Here is a 23,606-nt window from a genome sequence, read left to right on the forward strand (position 1 = left end):
CTTACAAACGATACACCATATTATATTAAACAATTTAGTTTGTATATCATATTTTTTATTAAACTTATTTTATCGATTATGTGCAAACCTTCTTTTTATATAGATAATATTAATTATATAAACTTCTACTTTGATGTTTTATAGCAAGCCTTGTCTTTTAAGATCTTCATAAGTTTTACGATTGACCACATTGCCAAGCGAATCTTCGAATTCTTCTTCTTGTTCTGGTTGCCACCGTTCAGCTTGTTTTTGCGTTTTAAGTTTTTCCCACAAAGCAAGAGCATCTTCTATTTGAGTTACATTAGCAAAATGTGCGGTATTTGGAATACCAAGACAACGCATACCATGAGCATGCCTCCATTCTGCAAAATGTCTTTGAAAAGCTTTTGGTCCTTTATACGTGAAATTTCCACAGATTTCACAATTGTAACTAATATTAAGACCATGTAGTTTATATAACCAATATGGTATAGGTTTACCGTCCCATCCAAGAGGTAAGTTTTTAGGATTATAAGGTACTTCATTATCATCTTCTTCTTCGGATTCGCTTGCACTTGCTTCTGCATCCGAATCACCTCGTTCACCTTCTGTTCTAGCCTGTTTCCTTTGTACATTTTCTTTTGTAGCTACTCTTTGACTAGATACCAATTCAGCGAGTCTATAAACATGAGATTCTAACCTTGCAATCTCTTTCTGTTTCTCAGTATCTTTTCCTTTACCAGACTTTCTGTTTTTATTTTTAGCTAATAAATTAGGATCAAGAGAAGCTTCACCCTTTGTACTAAAAAGTCTTTGGGCTCTTTCTTCTAAAGTACCTCCGCATTTTAAGCCTAAAGCCATTAATGCAGATTTTAATCTATCTAATCCAAGGGATGCAAGTTCTTCCCAAGATGAAAAAGCAGATAGTTCCAAATGAGCTCCAACGTGTGTCAAAGCACTTCCAGTTTCCTTTGGCCATCCTGGAAAAGTATTATTTTCCCACTGTGTTTCATAATCTTTGTTAGCTTCCTCAATTTCTGCATTTATGTCCAGCAAAGGTCTAACTCTGCTTAAATAATCAACCAAATATGATAAAAGAGCTTCGACATATCTGGTGTATTCAGCATTTTTTCTTTCTCTTGGAATATCAAATAAGTGATCAAACGTAGACAAATAAGTGATGTAATCAACCTTTTCAATTCCTTTGAGATTAATATATTTTTCATAACATTCATGAAGATCTAAATATTTTCCATAACCTTCTTCGTCAGTAAACTCTACAAGATTAGATAATTCCTCTGTAGGATTTTCTCTCATTTTGGCTAATTCTTCAAATTCAACAGACATGGGTACACTAATTTCATTTGGATGTCTACGATAGAATTCTTTAATAGATTTTAAGCGAGAATAAAATTCTGAGAATTCATTAGGACCTGAAAGTGCTTGTACCTGGAAATTGTATAAAAATTATTAAAAAGAGATTACTAGTCTATAGAGACATACATATATTTAAACAAAAACAAAAAAAAAAGAAAGAAAAAAAATAACCTCTTACCTCCTCTTTTCTTTGACCATCTTTATCTTCGTACAAATCTTGTAAATTTGCAGTACTATCCATATACTGATCTAACAACATCTTTAATCTATGTTCAGAATTTATATTTTCACGATGCCCTGGCTTTTTATAAAGCATTTCCTTCACCATAGCGTCCATCAAACGTTCTCTTTCTTCATGATAACGTCGTTGTTGTTCTAATATAGTTTCCATTGTATATTTTAAACTTAAAGATTATATTATCGATTATATATATATATAATAAATATTTCTTTAATATAAATTTTTTTTCTTTAATCTAAATTTCAATTTATACACACAAGAGATATCATTGAGTAGATCGATACTTGCATATTGAAGTTAGCTATAGTATCGTTGCGATACGAACACTCTCTATATCGATATTAGATATCTATATTGTCAACCTGCTATTGTTATAACTTCACATGTTACATATCCATACAAAAAATTACTATTATTTATATATAAATAAAACATATTATAGTACTAAATATATATTATATATTCTTTAAATAAATGCCAAGTAGAGTTGATATACAAGGTACCAGGGGGCGTTGTTTTTTTCTATTTACTGTTTATATGTGTTGGCTCATATATACTGACATTTATCTTTCACTTTTGTTACAAAATTGTCGTTTATTTCCATGACACTGTTTATACTTAATCACTCTAATCTCTAAGTAGGAACAAGTAGGAGTGATTTATGCTATTTCTATGTGTAGTTGATCTTTCGTGATGTTTCTTTCTTTTGTCTAGTTTTTAAAATATAATGTATATATATATATAAGTAAGTAAAGAATATATTACATGTGTTTGATAATTTTTATGTGAATTTATTTGCTGACATTTGACAATGTTGTCGAAAATGTTTCGTTTCATGACCTCTATCAAAATATGTCAAAGGTTGAATATGTGCAAAGTTGCTTTAGTAGTACAAACGGTAATCGAATAACTATTTTTATCTAAAGACGAAATAGGAATGATTTTTGATAACTAATGTTTGTGACTTTTGGTTATTAACAGAATCAGAAATGTAACTTTAATAAACTGGTTTATGTAGTACCCACTATGATGGGTCTGTGGACTTTTCAATCCACGAAAGAGAAAGAGAAAGAGAACAATAATGAAGCAAAGGAAATTGCTATGAAAGAAAGCTATATTATAACGGCAGATGTTTTGTTTGAGCAAGGTTTATATAAACAATTATATAAACATTTATCGAATTACAAGGTATAAATTATTATCTATCAAATGCTCTTTGATATTTTTAATGAAATATTATTTATTTCTTCTATATCTAGGATAATAAGGATGTAGAAATTCTATGGCGTCTGAGTAGGGTTTTATATAATTTATCAAAGACAGCTAATGAATCAGAAGCAAAAAAAATGATTCTAGAAGCTTATAATTTTATACAAACTGCAATGAGTATCAAAGAAGATCATTATGCTGTACAAAAATGGATGTCAATATTACTTGACAGTAAAAGTGCTATGGAAGGCATGAAGTCGAGAATACAACAATTATACAGCATTAAAAAGCATATGCTTGTATGATACTTATGTTTCATCTATCTTAATAATGCATTATATAGATTTCCTTTTTTTCATTATAGAATTTTTTTTTTCTTTTTATTTATTATTTTTTTTTTATCATAGAGGGCAATAGAATTAAATCCAAAGGACGCTACTACTTTGTATATGCTTGGCAGTTGGTGTTACCAAGTATCTGATTTAGCATGGTATCAAAGAAAAATTGCAACATTAGTATTTGAAGAACCTCCAAATTCATCCTTCGAAGAGGCATTAACATATTTTGAAAAGGCAGAAGAAACGAGTCCTAATTTTTATAGTTATAATTTACTTATGCTTGCAAAAACTTATTTAAAATTAGGTAGAAAAGAAGATGCTCTTAGATACTTAAAATTGACAACAGAATATCCGACTACAAATCACGAAGATGTTCAAGCTAAGAAAGAAGCACAAGAAATGTTGAACGCTTTCTAAAGTTTCTTAACATATTTTTCTTAATGCTTAAATGCACAAGTTATATTTAATGCACACAAGTGCTTTATTTTGTTCAGATTGGAGTTATAAAAGTGGGTTTTATAGATTGTATAAAGATTTTTATGTATGTGCAATATCAAAAGTATTTGTTGATAGGTACAAATATTTAATCAAATTTAAACTTAATATTTTATTATATTTAAAGTATAAAGTACGAAGAAAAGAAACATATATACATTCATATAAAAGGAACACATAGATTGAATTTATTACGATGTTGGTTTACAATATTAATACGTTGCTATATATACTATATAAGTTATTTTTTATATGCATTTACTATAAAATTCGTTGTAAAATCATGTATAAAATATAATACAGAAAGTTATTACATTACACTTTTACTAACTTTTTTTTTTATAATACTGAAAGAATAAATTATTAGAAATGTTGAAAAGAAAAAAAAATGATTAATTTTATACATGAATTTACTGCGTTCTATCATTCTCTCTTTCTCTCTCTCACATTTTCTCATTCTTTCTCTCTTTCACTTTCTTCATTCGTTATATAATTAATTAAAATTTATGGTATCTATTAATTATTTTAAATTAATCGTAATTCTCTGATTTTTTTTTGTTTATATAAATTTTATTTTAGCGATCTACAAAATCTAAATTATCATTGTCATTAATTTGTTGGTTCATTGGCTCTATTCGTCTTTCCAGATTTTCTTGCAGTAGGACTGCTTCCGCCCAATTTACTTCTCCTGGAATTGCTTCCACGGGTGCTGGATTTAATTGTTCTTCATTTTCTTCTCTTTGCCTTTGTTCATATCGGTTTACAACTTGTTGTGCTGCAACTTGTAAATATCTGAACTGTCGTCTTCTTCGTTCTATTTGTTCCTGTTCTTTTTGTTGGAATTCTATATGTTGAAAGTATCGTCTCCGTCGGTACTCTCGTCTTACAGCATCTGGCTCTCTTTCTTCTAGTCTAATCGGTAGATCAGATTCGATAGGTAATCTATCATTAATGCTGACATAGCTAGGGCCAACGTGATGAATCGGATGTTCAATTGGTACTGGAAAGTGTACTTGGTGTCTGCTGCAAGTACAAAGAACCGCTAACCACATATAATTCGACGGTAGTCGTGGTAGCGTTAATTGTAAAATTTCTTCTTGATATTCATCCTCGTTGTTTGGTAGGAGAGGATAGTCCGCCAATATTCTGTTCATGTTTGATAATTGATATATCTGTACAGAAAAAAGTTATTTTTATATTAAATTATTTACTTTATATTGGATACACGAAATAAATTTAATAATAATAATAATAATAGAGTATTTCCGGGTGAATCATATGTTATAGATATAGTTAGATTTTCAAATATTTTTGGTGATAAGATTGATAATTATTACATGTATTATAATTTATTATATAATTATATATATGTATATATACAATTAATATAAATGCATATTAATTAAAAACAAATAAACAATACTGTTGTTCTCATTAAGAAATTAGATAAGTTATTTGTAATATAGAAATTAAATACTCTTCAAAATTTTCTATTTGTTCTTTAAATTTAAAACTATTTAATAATTAAATTGACGATGCACTCAAGTTTTACAAAAATGGATATACCACTCTTGGAACTATACTGATATTTATTCTTTCAAATGTATTATTTTAATGTAGTTTAATGTAGTTTAATTCACACGATCGCGACTTATTTTTGCAATTAGTATCAAAGTATTATTTAAAAATTTATTTTTAAATATTATTTGATTATATTTATAAAAAGAAATAAGTGTATCGTTAAGTTATTATATTAAATAAATTTACATGTATCAATCACAATTTTCAATTAAATATTAATCACGATCACACACGATTTGTTTATTTATTACATTTGAAATTGTAGAAAAAATTGGAATATTTAGAATGATTAAAAAATTAATTTCACTATTAGAAAAAATTCAATCGTACTTACGTTTACTTCTTTTTTCACGGAAACTATGTAGCGTACTATTATCGTAGTATATTAGATAAACTGGAATATACTATTTGACAGAAGAAACCAAAGTATGAACCTGGCACGATGTGTCTCAGTTGAAAATTTGAGAATGACTGGTAAATGGCTGAAGAAAATTTACCCATTTATATATTGGTTTTCCCCACCACAGGAATAGATTCGGCAATGTGTAAAAGATTTTTCTATTTAACTGGCTTTTTCAGGTATACGTATTTGTTCCAGGTATACGTCCTATTTACGTACGGGTATATACCCGACATTTCTAATTTAATTTATTAGTTTATTGAACCTTTTAATGTTTTACAATCATGGTAAAAGCTTCAATAAAATCATATGACAATGTCTGTGTGTCACAAATACATAGAGAAATTTAGTAATTGGTAAGTACATTAATTATAAGTGTATGTACACATATAATTATACACAAACACGCATACACACGCACACGCACACATGAGTATAGTCCATCTATAATAAAAAATAAATAATAATTTATGCGATGTATCTAAGAGTAAGAAAGAGAAAAAGAGAGAGATGTCTAATTTTCATTCCTAATATAATAACATTTAAAAATTGTAACATTTCTTAGCTCAATTATACTGCAATAAAATGATGCGATATTGTTCTAAGATTGAGTTTGAGAAGATACAACCACATAGTGCTAGAGAACTAAGTTCTATTTCATCAGTAAATCTTTTTGTAAATTTTCTTAAACTAATTTTTAGTTAATGTACCTATACATGTAAATCTCACTTGTATATTTTTTTTTGCGAGGATTTCAATGATTAGGCTATATAATGTATCAGAGAGATTACCTGAACGACAATAAAATGCAATATCATCGATCACTCGATATTTGTTCAATATTTTTCTGTAACACACTTACATAAGGAAAATTTTGTCTCGAGAAGTAAATATTTACATCATTTGCAAGTGTATTCTTCCGTACGTTCGGTACACGTGTCACAATGTACATGACAGCACCAATGAAATTTACATCTACACTGCCAAGTTCTAGTAAATTGATGCGTGTTATAACCACGACCACAGCACATCAAATCACATCCATCGGTTCCTAAAAAATAAAATACAAATTCCTATACAATGAGCTTATACAATGTGTATCAAAGTCATCAAACATTTCATGAAAATATTGAGAGATTCCTCTCTCTAATCTACCTTTACTCGTTCGATTACAATATCTGCCTTGTGTACCCAAACTACCCAAAGCTAAATCCGGCTCGCAATAATTCGGCGAGGGTTGAAGAAAGACCAGTTCGCTTCTTTTTGGAATTCTTTTCGATCCCATCATACTTCCGCCGGTATTAACTTTACTTCTTTTTAATACCAAGTGTGCTCTCCTTGGTTTAACACCGCTGTTCATTTTTTTTGAAGATTGTCGATCACGATGAGATTTTATAAAATCAGTTGGTTTCCCTTGAGTTTTTGCATCGTTACCAAGAATAGGTGTTATTTCTGCTGTAGTCGAGTGTGATATGCTCTCAGAACTCTAGAAAAAGTCATCATTTTGATATATCATATGCGTCTTATCATTGTTTTTCTTAGTTTATTTTCTTTTAATGTTCTTGATAAATATGGTATAGTAAAAGAAAAGAATCTTTGAATACGCGCATATAAATAGATTTTAATCGATCCTAGGTATGAGAGATGCGATAAATTTTCATTGAAATTACGATGAAGAATGTCTTCGATCATTACTTGGATTGTGGGCGGTGGTGGAGGCGTGATAGCAACGACCGCCTTAGCTCGATAATACTTTTTCATAAGAGCATCACCGATCTGACGAAAACTGGGTAATGTTCTCCAACAAGTTTTCACGGTACAGGAACCAGATACTCCGTGGCATTTACATTCTGTTTGAAGAAGAGCTTTCACGATCTAAAAGATTGCAACAAATATTACTATTAGTTATTTTTATTGGTAAATTTCTTTTTCAGCTTTTTCGTTAGATAATTTTTTTCTTAGATTTTTTCTAATAGCTTTATTTATTTATTTCCTTACGGCTAATTTTATCTCGGTTACTTACAAATTATAAAGTATTTTTAATATTCTTATAGGATTATCGAATATAGAAAAGGGTCTTACAACTTTACAATTGCAAGGGTCAAATTTACTGCGATTGTTGACTTTCATAACAAGTAGCTTAAGCTAGGTACGATAATTACGGTACGATAAGTACCGTAATTAAGTACCGTAATAAATACATCTTATGTATCGTTATAATGTTAACCGTTTTATTGTAAAAGGTTTAGCAAGTATGCAGGTATTGAAAAACTTTCGTAAATGTGTAGCTATTGTAAAAGTTTCAATAAGCTAAAACTTTAGTGAGGTAAGTTTGTAAGGTTTTGTAAAGATTAAGTTAGAAGCTGTAAATAGAAGGACCAAGGGATTTTATTTCAATAAGATTGAATTCTTCGATCGGCTTTCGTTCTGCATCGTTATTGATTTTTCTTATACAATATTTTCTTTTATTATATTTTCTTATTTTCACTTTTATGTTTTCTTTACTTTTCTTACTGTGTATTTATTTCGTACCCAGGTAAGTGTGTGTGTGTGTGTGTATACCTATTCTATTGTATTAGATCTTTCTAAAGAAATATAAGTTTCGTTCGGTTACGAACCTAAAAAGGAATGGATAAGTAAATTTTCAAAATGTGTAATTTGCATTTATATCGATTTAATTGCATCTCATTTTAATAGAAATTTTTGCTATTAAATAACGTCGAAATGTAAAAACTTATTTACGATGTAAAACGAAACTTTTTAATAGACTTAATATATAGTTACATATGTACATACATATAAAAGTACATATATATGTGGAATTTTCTCAATGATTGACCGTTCGTACAAGTTATTGCTCGATAAATCAAGATCTATGAGTGTCTGTAGATCGTGTTAAATAAGGACGCAAATAAACGTAAGCCTCATTACTAAGATTATTATCTTGTCAAGCCATTGTAAATCTTTCATCGATCGAGATCTACCATTATCGTTAATCTTTTCAAACGAACGACAAGTTCATTATCAAACCTACGTTTTCTTACAGATTTTTGTCAGCTAAAATGAGTATGTATATGTGTGTGTATACACATTTTAATCACTATAACTCTGTAAGACAAAAATCTCTAAGAAAACCTAGATTTTATATATATACATATTAAAATACATATATTTCGTCTATTGCAAAAAAGCATCTGCTATAATTTACTCACTTTCCTTCCAGCTTTATTGTTATGAAGATTCATCAGACTTCTAGCATCACCTTCGATCTCTCTTGCATCTAGGAACCTACGTGCGAACCTGTCATTAAATTGCAATGTTAAAATTCTATTATTAAAATGATTAGATCTATCGAAAAATATGTAATAGAAATGATCACAGAAATACTTTTTAAATATATAAGTTAAATTCAGTATTATATAATTTTTCATAGAGACAGGTATCAAAACAGAATTACAAAGAAATTAAATATTAATAAATGAAGAAACATCTTTTTGGTAGATCTAATACATACATACATACATACATACATACATATATACATACATACATACAAACATACATACAAACGTACATACATACATACATACATACATACATACATACATACATACTTACATACATACGTATATACATACATATGTATATAAGATATATAAGATATGCATAGGTAGAGATCATAATAAAACGTAAAATGATTTGAATTAATTCGCCTACCTCATTCCATAAGTGACATCTGCACTGCAACCTCCCCATTCCCAACCATTCGGAGGTAATTCCTTTCTCGTCCTGCTAAACGAAAGACACTAATTATATATTCGTCTATTTTCCTTTTTAATCAAAGGTATGTATATAATGAAACTAGGTAGAAAGAGAAGAAAAGAAGTAACATAGGTAATCTCGTTAATATGTTCGCAAGGAACGACAGCAAGAGCCTACCAAGTCGTCGGTTTACCTTATAGCCGGTTCGCAACCGCAAGCCGTGATATTGCCGCGACTGCAAGCTGCGGTTACCGCGTATGTAACTCCAGCCGAGCTTATCGCGTACGTGAAAGCTGCTTCTCTGCTTCCTGGAACACATATATTGACGATATATCAAAATAATGACGATTATTAAAAAATAATACACATTATACATTTTTTTCAATTTTTACATTCATTTATATTTTTATTATTATGTTTTTCTCTTCATTTTTTCAAATTTTCTTTTTTTTTTTCATTAAAGATTTGTATGTTTAAGAATTTTTAAAATACTAAAAATAAATGTCGAGTCACACTCATAGACATAGGAATATCTCTTGAAAAAATTTATGTCGAACGGAATTCAACATAAAAGTTTGGATTAATATAACAGTATATATATTTTTTTCATTTAAAAATTTCATTATGCTCCCATTACAAAATGTATTCCTATATATTATAAGTATCATATTATATATATATATAAATGTTTTTCTCCTTTTTTTAAGGAAATAATTTAAACGAAAATTGAAGAATATATAATAGTAATAGTGAGAAAACGATCGTTATAAACGCCCACGTTAAAGAGAGTTAGCACATTTTAATTTCCACATAAGATATTTCGCACTTGTGTGCGATTAATTACTCTCTGAGAGAGCACCTTCAACTCGTTTGCCACGTTGAATGAGAGTTATACCGTGCCTTCGTTCCGTCGCTTTCAATCTTTTCTTCTTTCCCTTTTTCCTTCTCTTTTCATCATCATAACCGACACCTACGCAACTTATCTTTCTCTCTCTTTTTCTCTCTTTCTTTCTCTCTCTTTCTCTCGTATATGTCAGACTCGATTCACATTTACGGTTTGCTGCCGTGACAGACATCAACCACTTTCGAATTCAAAGCTAAGATATCACTTCGACGTTTATCGAGCGTTAATAAAAGCGAATTAGAAGATTTTAATGTGATTCGATGATGACGACGATGAAACGAATCGAGTTATATCGAATGTTGCTCTGTAAAATAGAAGAAGGAGAGAGAGAGAGAGAGAGAGAGAGAGAGAGAGAGAGAGAGAGAGAGAGAGAGATCCGGTTAACGATAATTACAAATGTATGTGAGAGAGAGAGAGAGAGAGAGAGAGAGAGAGAGAGAGAAGAAGAAATCTTCCTACGCATGTTCGAACGAGAGGAGAAGCGTTTGTTAGTCGCGAAAAGTCATAATTCACGGCATGCTCGAGCGTAGAACACGAAGTGGATACGGTACAAATAAATATATGCACGTGTCTTTCTCTCCAATTCTCTCTTTTCGCTTTCGTTTTTCTAAAGACAAAGAGGTCCGTTTACGACACGTCCTTAACATCCTAACTGCGTACTTTCGAGTGAACGAGTATGTATGTACGTATGTATACTCGAGAGAAAAAGGGGTTGCAAATAAAGCTGTTAGGCGATCTTTTAGCATATTGTCCAATGGTAATTCTAAGAAAAAAATGATTTAGAGTTAAGTTGTCTGAAAGAAGAAGAAAAACAAGATTTAGTCGTGTAATCTTAAGATCAACAATCGACATATAATATTATTACGTATAAATAGTTTGAGAAAATATATTCTCAAGTGATGTCTTATCGACATGTTTGGGATTGACATAAATAAATCTTGATAATAAAAGAGAAAATAAAATTACGGTTGTAGATATATATTACTCATCAGGGATCTTAGGGTCTACGAAAGTGAGAAGACGTTAATTGATCCATCGTTAATTAGAGAAGCAAGAGGTATAGAAGGGATCGAATGGCAAGCAGGTAAAGGTAGTAAAATACTGGAACGAAACGATCCTGACACGTTAGTATGCTTCGAAAGGACGTAGAGCTCGTTTCGAGACTCGTCTCTTTGCTTTCTATTCTCTGTTTTTCATTTACGAATGTGAATTACTCGATGTGCTTCAAGCTATAATAAATTTGTAACTATCTCTATGTCATATAGTTTTTCTATACAATTTATAGTTCAAAGATAATCCTCCTTGATGTTTCCGAAAGTTTTCTATATTAACGCTTTTATATCGCTTTTATATTTTTATTACATACTTTTTTCTTTTTTGAAATTTATGATTTTATTGAAGGTAAACAGGAAAGAATTGTATCGTACCATTGTAATCAAATATTCCTCTCAGGTTCCTCTTTTCGTACGTGTTGTAATATTATCGTTCCTTTCTCGACAAAGAGAAAAATTCTATTTCGAGTTTATCACGGTCGAGAGATCGCAAAGACGTCCGAAAGATGATTCAATCTGGCAGGAGAGTCAGCTTCTTTCTTTCTCTCTCTCTTTCTCGCTTGCTTTCTCCTTCTTTCCCATTGTCGATGTTAACTCAAATTTTCGTTGATTTTGCAGCTTCGAAAATATTCCTTTGCTTCAAGAGGTATGTAGTTCGATCTTTCCAAGGAGCATTTTCAACGCTTTCGAGTTGAAACCAGAAGGTTATAACGTCTCTTCTTCCTCCTTTTTTTTTTCTTCTCTCATCCTACTCGAGTTACTTTCATTCTCGAATAACCATCGAGACTAAAGTTAGTTGAGAAGGATGAAAGAAGGGAAGGTACCTATCAGCCACATTTTTTTTTTTTTTCATTATCGCATACAACTATTTTGCACCAAACTATTCTATACTTGAGAGTTTCTCCAGAATAATTAATAATTAATGACAAGAAATAGATACTTCTTTAATAGCGATAGCCATCTAATAATCTTTCAAAAAATTTAACATTTTTTGAAAAATCATACGTTAAAAGCAAACTATAGCAAGATCTTTTTTTTTAATTTAGAGAAAGAGACTCGACTGAAAGCATCGAATCGACAATGTGTGGGTGCGTAGAGAAAAGGAGGAGATGAAGGAGGAGAAAGAATAAGAGGAAGAAGAAGAAGAAGAAGAAGAAGAAGAGAAGCGGTCGTTGAAAGCCGAGGTTATCTTAGTAAACACGCGTGTCTTGCCACCACGTACGGCTGTTTCTTCTTGTACCCCCTCGTGTCCGACAAGATCTTTATTTCGCCGTGAGAAAAATTTATCTGTGCCTTCTCTTCTCTTTCTCTTTCTTTTCTTTCATCCTCTCTCATTGTCTTTTTGTTTGGTTACATATATCTATAAGAGAGAAAGAGAGAGAGGAGAGAGAGAGAGAGAGAGAGAGAGAGAGAGAGAGAGAGAGAGAGAGAGAGAAAGAAGCTTAAAGTTCAGATACATTTTATCATACGATAATAAAATCATATATTTCTTTTTTTTCAGTCTGATCAATGATTAAGTCAATGTCTATCTGTTTATGTTTCTAATATAAACAATATCCGTCTTTACTATCCATATTATCTCAATTTTAATAATAAGAAAGATTGTATTATATAACAATAATAGTAATTATTATATATAATTTCTTATTATTATAATTAATATAGAGTACATGGATAGTTATTTAAATTTATTATTATAATATATCTCGATGTCATTATTATTATATAAAAATCTCTACTAACCATATTAATAGTTTCGCAAATATTTTTCTATTCGACTTTTCTTTCGTTTCCTTTTGTTTTCTTCATTCTCTTCGTTAGCGAGATCGTCGACAGAACCTTCTTCGGATTAGCGATCGTTACAGTTATTATACGTAGCTGTGATAAAAGCTTGAGATTTTATACGGATAGGTAAGAGACGTAAATCGCCAAGATCGTGCTAAGAAATCGATTCTAAATCCAAGCACACCTTCTAGAACTGGTTTCATCAAGAGGCGAACACGTTCTTCTTCTCATCGTAATCTCCTCTCTCTCTCTCTCTCTCTCTCTCTCTCTTTCTTTCTCTCTCTCTCTCTCTCTCTCTCTTTCTCAGCTAACCTTTTTAATTTACTATTTGGATTCATTAAGAGTTTCCCCGTAAATCTCATAATATGTATGTATGTTCCAGAGACTAGAGAACAGAAAATTTATAATGTACATTGAAAATTGTGTACAGGTTTTTTAAAGATATTCGAACGAAAAAAACTATTTCAAGCACAAGTAACATTATTAATCAAGACTATGAATTTTACCTTGGAATGGTTAGAGTAGGTGTAACGGCTATGTTGAATGATTATTGAAAATCGAATCCATGGGAGAATGTAAAACATCAAGGAAACGATTTTTAATCTTGTTTGAAATATAATTGTCATTGAATTTTTAAACATTATATTACATTTTCTAACATTCCTGTGTAAAAGTATATCTCTTATGATATTAGAATGAATTCAAATATTATAACCTCGAATATGTTCATTTCCTCATATTACAATAATATACCAAAAAACAAATTGAGAAAATATTTTGAAAAATCTTACGCTTTCGATGTTTATTTTTGTCTAAATATGAATTCTCTTTGTTGTCTTCTTTATGTCAACTATTAATAAATGAAATAGGAACTTAGTAAATCTGAGAAATGAGATCATTGTGGGAATCTACACCGAAATGATATTGTTTTCTTCGTGTAAATACGATCTACATTACCGACTTGAAATCAAATTCATGTTCTTTAATTTTATACAATAAATCTGATAGTATTTCGATGTTCTTTTTTGTAGATATTATCATCGAGAGAATCCTGTACATGAATGTGAATATATATATATATAAGAAAATGATAATAGAGAGAATAATTTTTATAAACTTTTTCGTTGTATTAATCGTATATACATTCTTTTGTGCGAGCGTGCGTGTATGTGTGTGTACGTGTGCGAGATAAATAGAGAGAGAGAGAGAAAGAGAGAAAGAGAAAGAGAGAGAGAGAGTGGAAGAGAGAGAGAGAGAGAGAGAGAGAAAGAGAGGAAAAGAGAGAGAGAGAGAGAAAGAATTTTCTATCTATCTTGGCGTTGAAACAAGTATTTTCTACGATATTAAATAGATCTGAGTAATATCTAAATATGTAATAAAAATTAAGACCTTTTTTTCTTTCGTTATATTTCAATTTCCAAGCTATTATTTCCCACCACACTTCTTTTGTCTTCTATCGCCACTATTGTCTTCTTCTTCTTCAAGAAACCAACGGAACCTTCTCAATAATTCCCTACTACTGAGTCATAATGTTCTTAGTAATAAATGTAACTTATTAATATATATTATTAAATATGCTTATATATAGATTAAAATCATACGAATTATTATTTTTTCAAGATATTAATACAATTTTTATTATATTAATAAAAACGGATGAATTTTTGTATTTATTAATTGTATCTGTTTTGATTCGTTAGGTGATAAGGAGCAGAAAAGTTAAGTATGTGTGACGACAAGCTTGTGTGCGTGGCAGGAAGATATTTTAATTAATTAATTAAAAAGTAATAATATTTTTATAATATCGATTACAAAAAATCTTTGACAACTTTTTACTTTTTAATTTTATATTGTATGCTGGTTTCTAATAATAAATAAGAAAATTAATATATTTATTAATATATTCAATATATATACGATGACGCAACGCGCATGCGCCGCGCGAGTTACTAAACTTGCCAGTGGACAGGACAGCCATTTTGTCTTCGGTGGTGATCAGCTCAACACGTATCGTTCTCATTAAATTCAAGTAATTCGCTCATTTTTTCTAATATACCACTTATTACTATATACCAATCGATTCTTTAAGATGCGATTTTCACGCTTAAATATTCGCTACTTGGGACATCGTCGCGTTTAAGAAATATTCACGAAAATAAAATCGTACTTGGATTGTATTGCAGATTACTATTGCGTTATAATCTTTTTCGAATTTTCTGTTATTATTTTCGTGATATCGATACTCCTCTCGTTTTTTAACGATGCTCTAATTAATAATTTATCATTAAATAATCATCATTGATCGTATTTCCTATTATATTGGATTTTCATAGCACACACACACACGTGTGAATATAGCTCTTACACAGTATATAAACAGACGTGTGTGTATATATATATATATATATATATATATATATATATATATATATACACACAAATTTAATTTTATCCATTAATAATATCAAGTTTACATTTTTTTAGATTACCAGGAATTCTATAGATTGTAAAAACAGCATAGAATAAGGTGGGGAGAAATGTTCGCGCGAGCCGTAATACAACACAACGATATATAGGTACGTTTATTTCTTTTCAAGAACATATAATAGGGCTTAATAGAAAGAGATAGCGTTCGGTATTTACATAACTACAGAGCTACAAATTTTCAGGAATGTCTTTGGCCGAAAACGTAACGATACAATCGAGCATTCGATCTTCACTTGACATATAAACACCTAGGAAAGCAATAATTTATTTTCTTTCGTATTTTGATTTCGACACATTTACAACTTCATCACAATTCAATTAATATTATAGTAGATTAATTATTAAATAGGAATGTATAAAAATTTGTGTACGTTTCATGTAATTTGCAACATATTTGATTGGTATAGTTATTGTTTTATTATGAAAATTTATACAATTTGTATTAGATATTGAACGTCCATATGTAGCAAACTCAAAATAATGAAATCCGGAGACGTCGTTATTGCTTAAAACGTATTTTCAATATACAAAGCAAATACTATCTGTATACTTTGATACATTTTAAAATTATTTAGTTTTTATTAATTTTATTAAATAATATTTTATATATTAATTATAATTAATAATTTGGAATAATATAGTATTTAATGAGTTACTTTTTCAGATGATTTACAGGAAATATATAATAATTTATAAATGTTATATTCCTTTTTATAATTTATTGTATGTTTTAACTTCTCTTTTTTTTTGTTAGTGTATCATTTTTCATCATGCTGGAGCAGGATGCTCATAGTGCAAGAATCAACGAAGATTTAAAGTAAGTTAATTTTCTTATTGAACATTTCCTCAATAATTTTCTATTAAATATATTTTATTATAACAATGATACTAATAATTTTATGTTTATTTTTTATAGATCGTGCGCGAGCATTAAATAAATCTAGTATTGTATCGCTAAATTAAAAAAACGAAACTAGAGACGAAACAAGAGCAGTGCTTGTTTATTAATAAAAATTTTTAATTAACAGTTCATGAAAAGTTTATTAAATTACAATTCGTTAAATCAACTATGAGGAGTTTGAAATAAGTGTATTGTATCGATTGTGTGCAAAACAATCAGTTATAGAATCAATGTTTGTTCGTACAAAGTTTTATTTTTATATTTGATAGACTGTAGTTATATTTAAACAGTAAATTAAATTCAATGTTATCACGTAATAAATAAATTATTGTCGCGTATTAGAATCAGTGTATTTTAGAAAATAATCAAGAAATCAGTACACATCTTTTGTAACAAAATATTAGCAAGTAACATGATAAATTTTATAAACCATAATTTTCATTAATTCGTCGTGATAATAAATTTATTCGAAATTTGTTTTAAATCTTTTTGCAGATGATCATCGTTATAATAATCCACAAAAGTTTCAATTTAGAACAGTTTGTTAATCTATCTAATTTTCAATTTATTATGGATCAACATATCGTCAATTTTCTTCAATTTCGAGGTACAAAGAGGACGAGTTTTTTAATGCCATCAGAGAATTTCTTAATTAATTAATTAAAATTTAGTCTTAAAAATTTCTTATGAGCTGCAAAATTTAAATCAAGCAATAACGAGTATACAAGTCGTACGTAGAGAAAATGTTCCTATTATAAATTTTATAAAAAAAACAAAGCAAGTCGAAGAAGGATTACATTTTTATTTGATAAAAAATTGTTGAAAAAGATATTGTTATAAAAAATTTTTAAACTACCAAAGTAATGAAATTCATGAACACGAAAAATTACTTTTTAATTTAGCAATAACGAATTATTTTTCTAACTAATTTTTATACCACTTTATCCGTTACTTTATTTTGATAATAACTAAGGAAATAGGTAAAAAAAATGCAAGCAAAACTTTTTTTGAATCTTATAAGTATCACGTTCTTGCAACAAACTGGAAATTACTAAGGATCGTCATAGTTTGCGCATCTTATTTATATTATTTCAATTATTATCAGGGAATACCCTATGCATCGAGGAAAATAATCAATTTAGTTTGTAAAAAACAGTACATTATATGGGAAATAACCAATATATTAAAGAGAATAATCAAACCTCTTTTTAATAAAATATATAGCAATTTTATTATTAATATAAATGACATTTTTATTACTTCTTACTGAAATTTGAAGTTTTTCTAGTAAATGGTAATATTTTATTTTATCCATTAACCGTACCGAAATAAGGTTTTGAATTGACGTGTATACACGTTTAACGCAGTTAACTAGTTAAATAAAGGTATAGATAGGCAGGTAGGATATTTTTCTGTGTTATTGTGTGTTTCATTTTAAGCAGGTAGGATCGGGTAAGATGCATGCGGTAATTCCCACTTAGGAATGGAAAGTTTTTCCTTCGAATATTGTGCAAGGTTTCAGTAAATTTTAGAATCATTCAGCATGTCTGTTTTTTTTTTTTTCAATATTTTCTTGATACTCTACATTATAAAAAATATCAATATCGAACAGTTTAAAAGTCCTTGTAATTGTTAAAAAATTCATATTTTTCGAATTAGCAAAGATTTTTGAATAGTTAGATACTTAGTCTTATGTATATTAACACTTTGCACTTCCCTGTAGTTTCTAAAGAATATATAATTTGTTAAATATGTATAATATAGAAATAGTAATAAAGATACAAAGTAAATATGGTCAACTAAAAGAGTAAGTCCATAAGATATATCATAAGTGTACTATTTTCTAGTTTCTTGTGATACTTTCTAATTATTTAAATGCAAAGTGTTATTACTTCATCGATTACATTGAATACTTGTAAAAGCGTTTGAGTAAATATGCCTGTGTAGATGCGCACGATCATTGAATTATTTTGGTTTACAAATTAGGATAGTTAATGAAACATATGATCTTTTATTTTTGATTTTGTTTTTTTGTTCATGCAATTAAGGAATGCTTCAATGAAATCGTTAGGTTACGAAGCAAAAAAGAAGCTCCCACAAACTATGATTCAAGAGGGTAACTATCGATAATGTATCATTTTTTCAGTGGCTCATAACTTCTTTGATAATGATTTGTTATGTTATTATTTTATTTAAACATGTTGTCATTTTGTTCGTCATTAATTTACATATTCGTCATTATTGAATGTGGAGATAATGAACTATCCCATCGTTCATGCAAGTTTTCAGTTACAGCAGGAAATACTTAGTAGATAATACAAGTATTGTAAAACTTAATTAATAATCGTTGACTATAAAGTAATTAAAGATTTTTGCTTTTTGTTTTTATAACTTTTAACTTTGATCGAATGTTATTTATTATTTCTAAGTAAAAAACTTATTCAACGTAATTCATATGCATGAATTTTATTAGTATATATTTTAAATTTATTATTACATATTTATATATGTTTTTATTTTTATATGTAGTATACTATTTAAAATTTCTTAGTTGCTCGAACACTATATGCTGTAACGTAAATAAGGATCACTTGTTTAAATTTTATCTTATAAGGATCGATATATGCTATATTGCATGCTATTGAATTATAATATTGTATGACTAATATATTTTTTTTTTTTTGTTACAGGTGATGATTATTGGATTTGCTAATATCAATTCTTTTCTATTTTGTCTATAAGAGTGCCTACAAAATTTGGATAGAATATTATACGCGTATATACATTTCTGAAAGCAAACACAAGATATTAGTTATTATTATTTAAAATTACTTTTTATATAAATAATATAATTTCATATAGTTTTGAGATGTATTAAAGATTTTTTAAAAATCGTTGCATTTTTAAAATTGTTTAGATTTGTTAAATTTGACATAATAGAATTGTTATTTGAAGTCATATATTAGCGTAATTAATTATTCATTTTCATTATAGTTGGTTGAATTTAATATAAGTATATTTAATTGTTAATCCATTTCAATTATAATTATAATCAGTATTATTGTAGTAATAAATTCAACATTTATTACTAGAGTAATATGTTTATCAATAAATCGTTTAATTATTGAAAATGTATGTTTCAAGTGTACGACTTTAACTATTGCATGGATTTGATTTGCTTTTTATGTTAATAGTATCAACAAGCATAGAATAAAATTGCATATTAATGCAGTTTTATTACTGTTTATTTTTAAGTCTTCTGTTATTTAATGATTACATTTATATGATGGGCACATCATATAAATTATAATTAAAGGCTATATGCAACTAATGCAAAACAGTTTGATACATTGTCTTATACATTAGTAAAGTACATGTTTAGATTTTTTACATTTTACATTTCTTGCATGTTGGGATTATTATGCTTTATTTGTTTATGTTTAGAACATATTTCTCTTAATAGTACTATTTAGAATTCTAAATCTAAAATTATATTATTTTTAAGCCTAATTTTAAGCTTAAAAAAGACAATTCGGTCGATTTTCTATTGATTAGATATTAAAATAATTTAAAAAGCGTGGATTGATTCTCCCATTTAATTCATATTTCCAATTTAATTTCAAATCTTCGACTTTAGATTTATCAGTAATTACATTGTAATAAAAATGGTTGAAAATATGAAATGTAATTGTCAAATTTAATATTAAATGAAATGTTAAATTATATTGACGAAGTAAATTTTCCAATAGAATATAATAAAATGTAAGATAGTAATAATTACAAAAATGCATATACTTTGTGCATGTTCGGAATGTACAAATTATATATAAAAATAATGAATAATGTCAAAATAAATTATTTAGCACTCTTGAAATAGATACTCGATATAACGAATCCATGCTTTTTTTGGGTAGGTCAGAGCAAGATTACAATTCGATGTTTCCTCGATAAATTTCGACCGATTTGAAACAAGATCCATTAAATGCGACTAATTAGTATGTTATCATACTCCATGGATCTTCATACAGCAGTAACCTTTACGTGGTGAGATCAAACACTTAGGTGAGATCAGGGTCGGTATTTCTTGCGGTTTATATTAATCTAAATCATTACAACGCAAGTACTACGGATGAATGTCTACATATTTCAATAAGTTTGGAAAATATTTTAATCTAATCGTATTTGAACGATATGTTTAAATTACACATTGTTAATAATGTTTAAACAAATGGATAGATTAGATGAAATGATTTTTTTAGAAAAACTTATTAAAGATTTTCAAATCGAAATTCAAATCGTGCTCATGAATTTATTGATATATATATATATATTTTTATAATAGAAGAAATAATAGTTCTTCTCTTTCGTGCAAGTACGTCCTACTCCCTATGTTTTCTCTCGCGTAAGACGTCTCGTGAGTTATAAGCATGCCGCGATATGATTAATAACGTGCTTACTCGCGTAAATCAAATTAAACGACGTCTGGCGTTGGTCGGCGATAGTTCGTGAGTCGAAGAAAGATACGTAACGAGTTGGTATACTCCTTTAAACTAGGTTGGAGAGATCGTAGTCTGCTTACGAAAGATACTTCGAAACTGGTAGGAAGATCGAGAGAACAAAGTCTCACTAATTAACGCTAACTATAAAAATATTTTATTTTTATTTATCGTTTTCAATCGAAATGTTTTAGAAACACTAGAGAGAAGAATTTTAATTTAGTTTTACATTGTCATTTTAATTTATTTTATTGTTTTTTATTTTAATTCTTATTCTTTCAAACGGACTGTTAAATTTCGTATGCGTGTGTTTACATATCTCGAAGAAAGCTTGAGAGTCACTTTATCAGCTTTTAAAAAAAATAAAAGAGATAAAGAAACAGGGAAAAGGAGAAATCGGGAAAGAAAGACGAGGGGGTGGAAAGGAGACACGAGAAACATCGATGGTAATGTTATACGTTACTTCGTCTTTCTCTTCCATGGACCACCATCAAAGATACAATCGAATTCACAGAGAGAAATTCGTTTTCTTGATTTCAAAGAATCTTCAATGAATATTTTGTCGAATCGATTTATCAATGAGAGGGACGATAAATCTAACATATTCTTTCGTACTCGATTACAATCGTACTCGTTAATATTCGTTTATTAATCCTAATTACTTCAGTCAATAATAACGCTACCATACAATATCTTTTAGTAATAGTTATAAATTATATTTGGATTACCGAACTAATGATATATTATTTTATATAAAAGAAAGAAAGATGTAGCAAATTAAAATTCACAAAATTTGTTAAGAAGTTGCCTCGACACGCAAGTAGTATAATTACTTTTGGAGTGATAAGGATTAAAAATCAACGCACACGCTTTTATAATACCGTTATTAAAATACCTACGATTTACCTGACTTCTTCCGATCAGTCTTGTTCTTACGTGGCAGGTGGCACCGATCTTGATATGAAATAATGTTCGTCGCCTAATAGAGCAAAGAAGGTCGCTATATAGAAGGAACCTGTAGTCAGCTGGTTGTGGAATAGAACTGCGGGGGGTCGTCTAGGCATTAGTTAAACTCTAAGATCTATGGTTGGAGCTCGTTTACAACGTTCGTTACGTTAGAAGACATGATTTATAGCTACTCGGGTATCCTTTGACGTCAAGACGTGCAAGTGTTAGTCTAACTTATGCCTATTACATGTCTCTCAACGATGCTATTCTACATTTTCACAGCAGCTTCGTCCTCGTATAAACGATCTATAGATCTTTTCTGAAATAATAGATTAGCTACTGTGCGAACAGTTAAAAAAAAAAAATACAAATTTCGTCAACGATCGTGTGACCCATTTTTATAATAATTTTGTAAAAGAAAGTAAAGTAGTATTTATCTTGTTCTTAGGTAAGAAAAATATCATTTTTGATTAGGCATTTTAATATACAAGTTCTTCAAGCGATATACCTACTTTATTTCTCTATAATAATTTAGCAGGACTCTTTTCGAACGGTAGAACCTCAGATACTTTTTCGATGTATCGATCCATACGATCTAAATCCTTCGCTTCGTTAAAGCGTCGACATTGGGCTTGAGACTTTGTTAGTTAACGTGTAGTCAACAGAGGTTAACTCGATGTCACAAGACATTTTCGATCGTATTCAATGATGTTACTCGTTCGAGTTGTAAATGGAAATTTGTCTCTTTGGTATCCAAGTGTATATCATCGGTTGGATATGCAGAAGAAGAAGAAGAAGAGAGACCAGACCGAATACTGGTTCCTTGCTCACGTACTTGTTCGGTGTATGCATGTATATGTGCAACCATAAGTCGCAAGTAATTTATGATATACACGAGCTCTCCTTTCGTCGAGCATCGTTTTACTTTAGACAAATGTTATGGGGATTAAAAAAGAAATCGAGAGTATAGTTTGGATAAACATAAATCAGATATATGCTAATAAACGATTTAGTCTATCGTTTATTTCTTATCGTTCATTACTATATCGAATAAGTATAATCATTTATTTTCTTCGCGAAAAATTTCCTTTGTCATTTTAAATTAATCGATTATATCTCGAATCTAAATCTCTTGAATTTATTTGCGTGTAACATATTAGGCTATGAAAATATATACGTACGATATCGTTCAATATATCGTTACTTTTGTTAATTGCTATACCTACCTACCTACCTACCTATCTACCTACCTACCTACCTACCTACCTACCTACCTACCTACCTACCTACCTACCTACTACTACCTACGTACGTACGCATACGTATATACACAAGAGAAGAGAGAATTTATTTTCCTTAGAATCGAATCTCGCGTTTTCTGTAGCCGTCGCACGTATCGAGGGCGACCTATCGAACAAATTAGCGGTAAGATAAAGTCGACAGAGACAGATCGAGTCTTGCTCCAGCACGATACAATTATCCACGATTCTCTCTTTCTCTCTCCCTTTCTCTCTCTCTCTCTCTCTCTCTTTTAAAGTCTCATGGACTTTTTATAGTTTATACAACTTCTTCCATGTTACCTGAGATCGTACCATATGTGTATATGCGTGTATAAGTGCGTACGCGTGTGCTTATACGTCCTTTTATTTAC

General features: G+C 29.3%; 3 protein-coding genes and 1 long non-coding RNA gene across 10 annotated transcripts in view; 2 read left to right on the top strand and 2 right to left on the bottom strand.

The window, feature by feature from the left end:
* Nucleotides 1-33: 33 nt before the first annotated feature.
* On the bottom strand, nucleotides 34-1,892 carry LOC127070046 (splicing factor 3A subunit 3). The gene is made up of 2 exons (XM_051007845.1): nucleotides 1,535-1,892; nucleotides 34-1,428 (listed from the first exon to the last, which is right to left on the bottom strand). Exons 1-2 carry the CDS (start codon nucleotides 1,745-1,747, stop codon nucleotides 139-141), a joined length of 1,503 nt encoding a protein of 500 aa, XP_050863802.1. The 5' UTR covers nucleotides 1,748-1,892; the 3' UTR covers nucleotides 34-138.
* Nucleotides 1,893-1,999: 107 nt separating this feature from the next.
* On the top strand, nucleotides 2,000-6,449 carry LOC127070051 (regulator of microtubule dynamics protein 1-like). 2 transcript variants are annotated; one of them, XM_051007861.1, is made up of 5 exons: nucleotides 2,000-2,342; nucleotides 2,459-2,495; nucleotides 2,579-2,785; nucleotides 2,857-3,105; nucleotides 3,214-6,449. In XM_051007861.1, the coding sequence occupies exons 2-5, from the start codon at nucleotides 2,466-2,468 to the stop codon at nucleotides 3,559-3,561; spliced, it is 834 nt and encodes a 277-aa protein (XP_050863818.1). In that variant the 5' UTR covers nucleotides 2,000-2,342; nucleotides 2,459-2,465; the 3' UTR covers nucleotides 3,562-6,449. The 2 variants fall into 2 exon arrangements, with proteins under 2 accessions (XP_050863818.1, XP_050863817.1); XM_051007860.1 differs by having other exon boundaries at nucleotides 2,041-2,495.
* LOC127070050 (protein Wnt-7b-like) overlaps nucleotides 6,436-23,606 on the bottom strand; it is a 43,995-nt gene continuing 26,824 nt past the window's right edge. For 2 of the 5 annotated variants that reach the window (XM_051007859.1, XM_051007854.1), the window contains exons 3-8: nucleotides 9,576-9,690; nucleotides 9,338-9,412; nucleotides 8,833-8,920; nucleotides 7,316-7,495; nucleotides 6,776-7,106; nucleotides 6,436-6,671 (exon numbers count right to left, since the gene is read on the bottom strand). In XM_051007859.1, coding sequence (XP_050863816.1) covers nucleotides 6,520-6,671; nucleotides 6,776-7,106; nucleotides 7,316-7,495; nucleotides 8,833-8,920; nucleotides 9,338-9,412; nucleotides 9,576-9,690 — 941 coding nt within the window. In that variant the 3' untranslated portion in view covers nucleotides 6,436-6,519. The remainder of the gene's footprint in view (nucleotides 6,672-6,775; nucleotides 7,107-7,315; nucleotides 7,496-8,832; nucleotides 8,921-9,337; nucleotides 9,413-9,575; nucleotides 9,691-23,606) is intronic. The other 3 variants (XM_051007856.1, XM_051007857.1, XM_051007855.1) reach the window with 3 other exon arrangements.
* On the top strand, nucleotides 14,863-19,498 carry LOC127070053 (uncharacterized). Of its 2 annotated transcripts, none has more exons than XR_007783940.1 (4): nucleotides 14,863-15,152; nucleotides 15,608-15,699; nucleotides 16,365-16,427; nucleotides 19,202-19,498. It is a non-coding gene; the product is annotated as an uncharacterized LOC127070053 (long non-coding RNA). The 2 variants fall into 2 exon arrangements; XR_007783941.1 differs by lacking the exon at nucleotides 19,202-19,498 and adding an exon at nucleotides 16,527-17,371.

Source organism: Vespula vulgaris, chromosome 17 (genome assembly GCF_905475345.1).
Source record: "Vespula vulgaris chromosome 17, iyVesVulg1.1, whole genome shotgun sequence".
Lineage (NCBI taxonomy): Eukaryota > Metazoa > Arthropoda > Insecta > Hymenoptera > Vespidae > Vespula > Vespula vulgaris.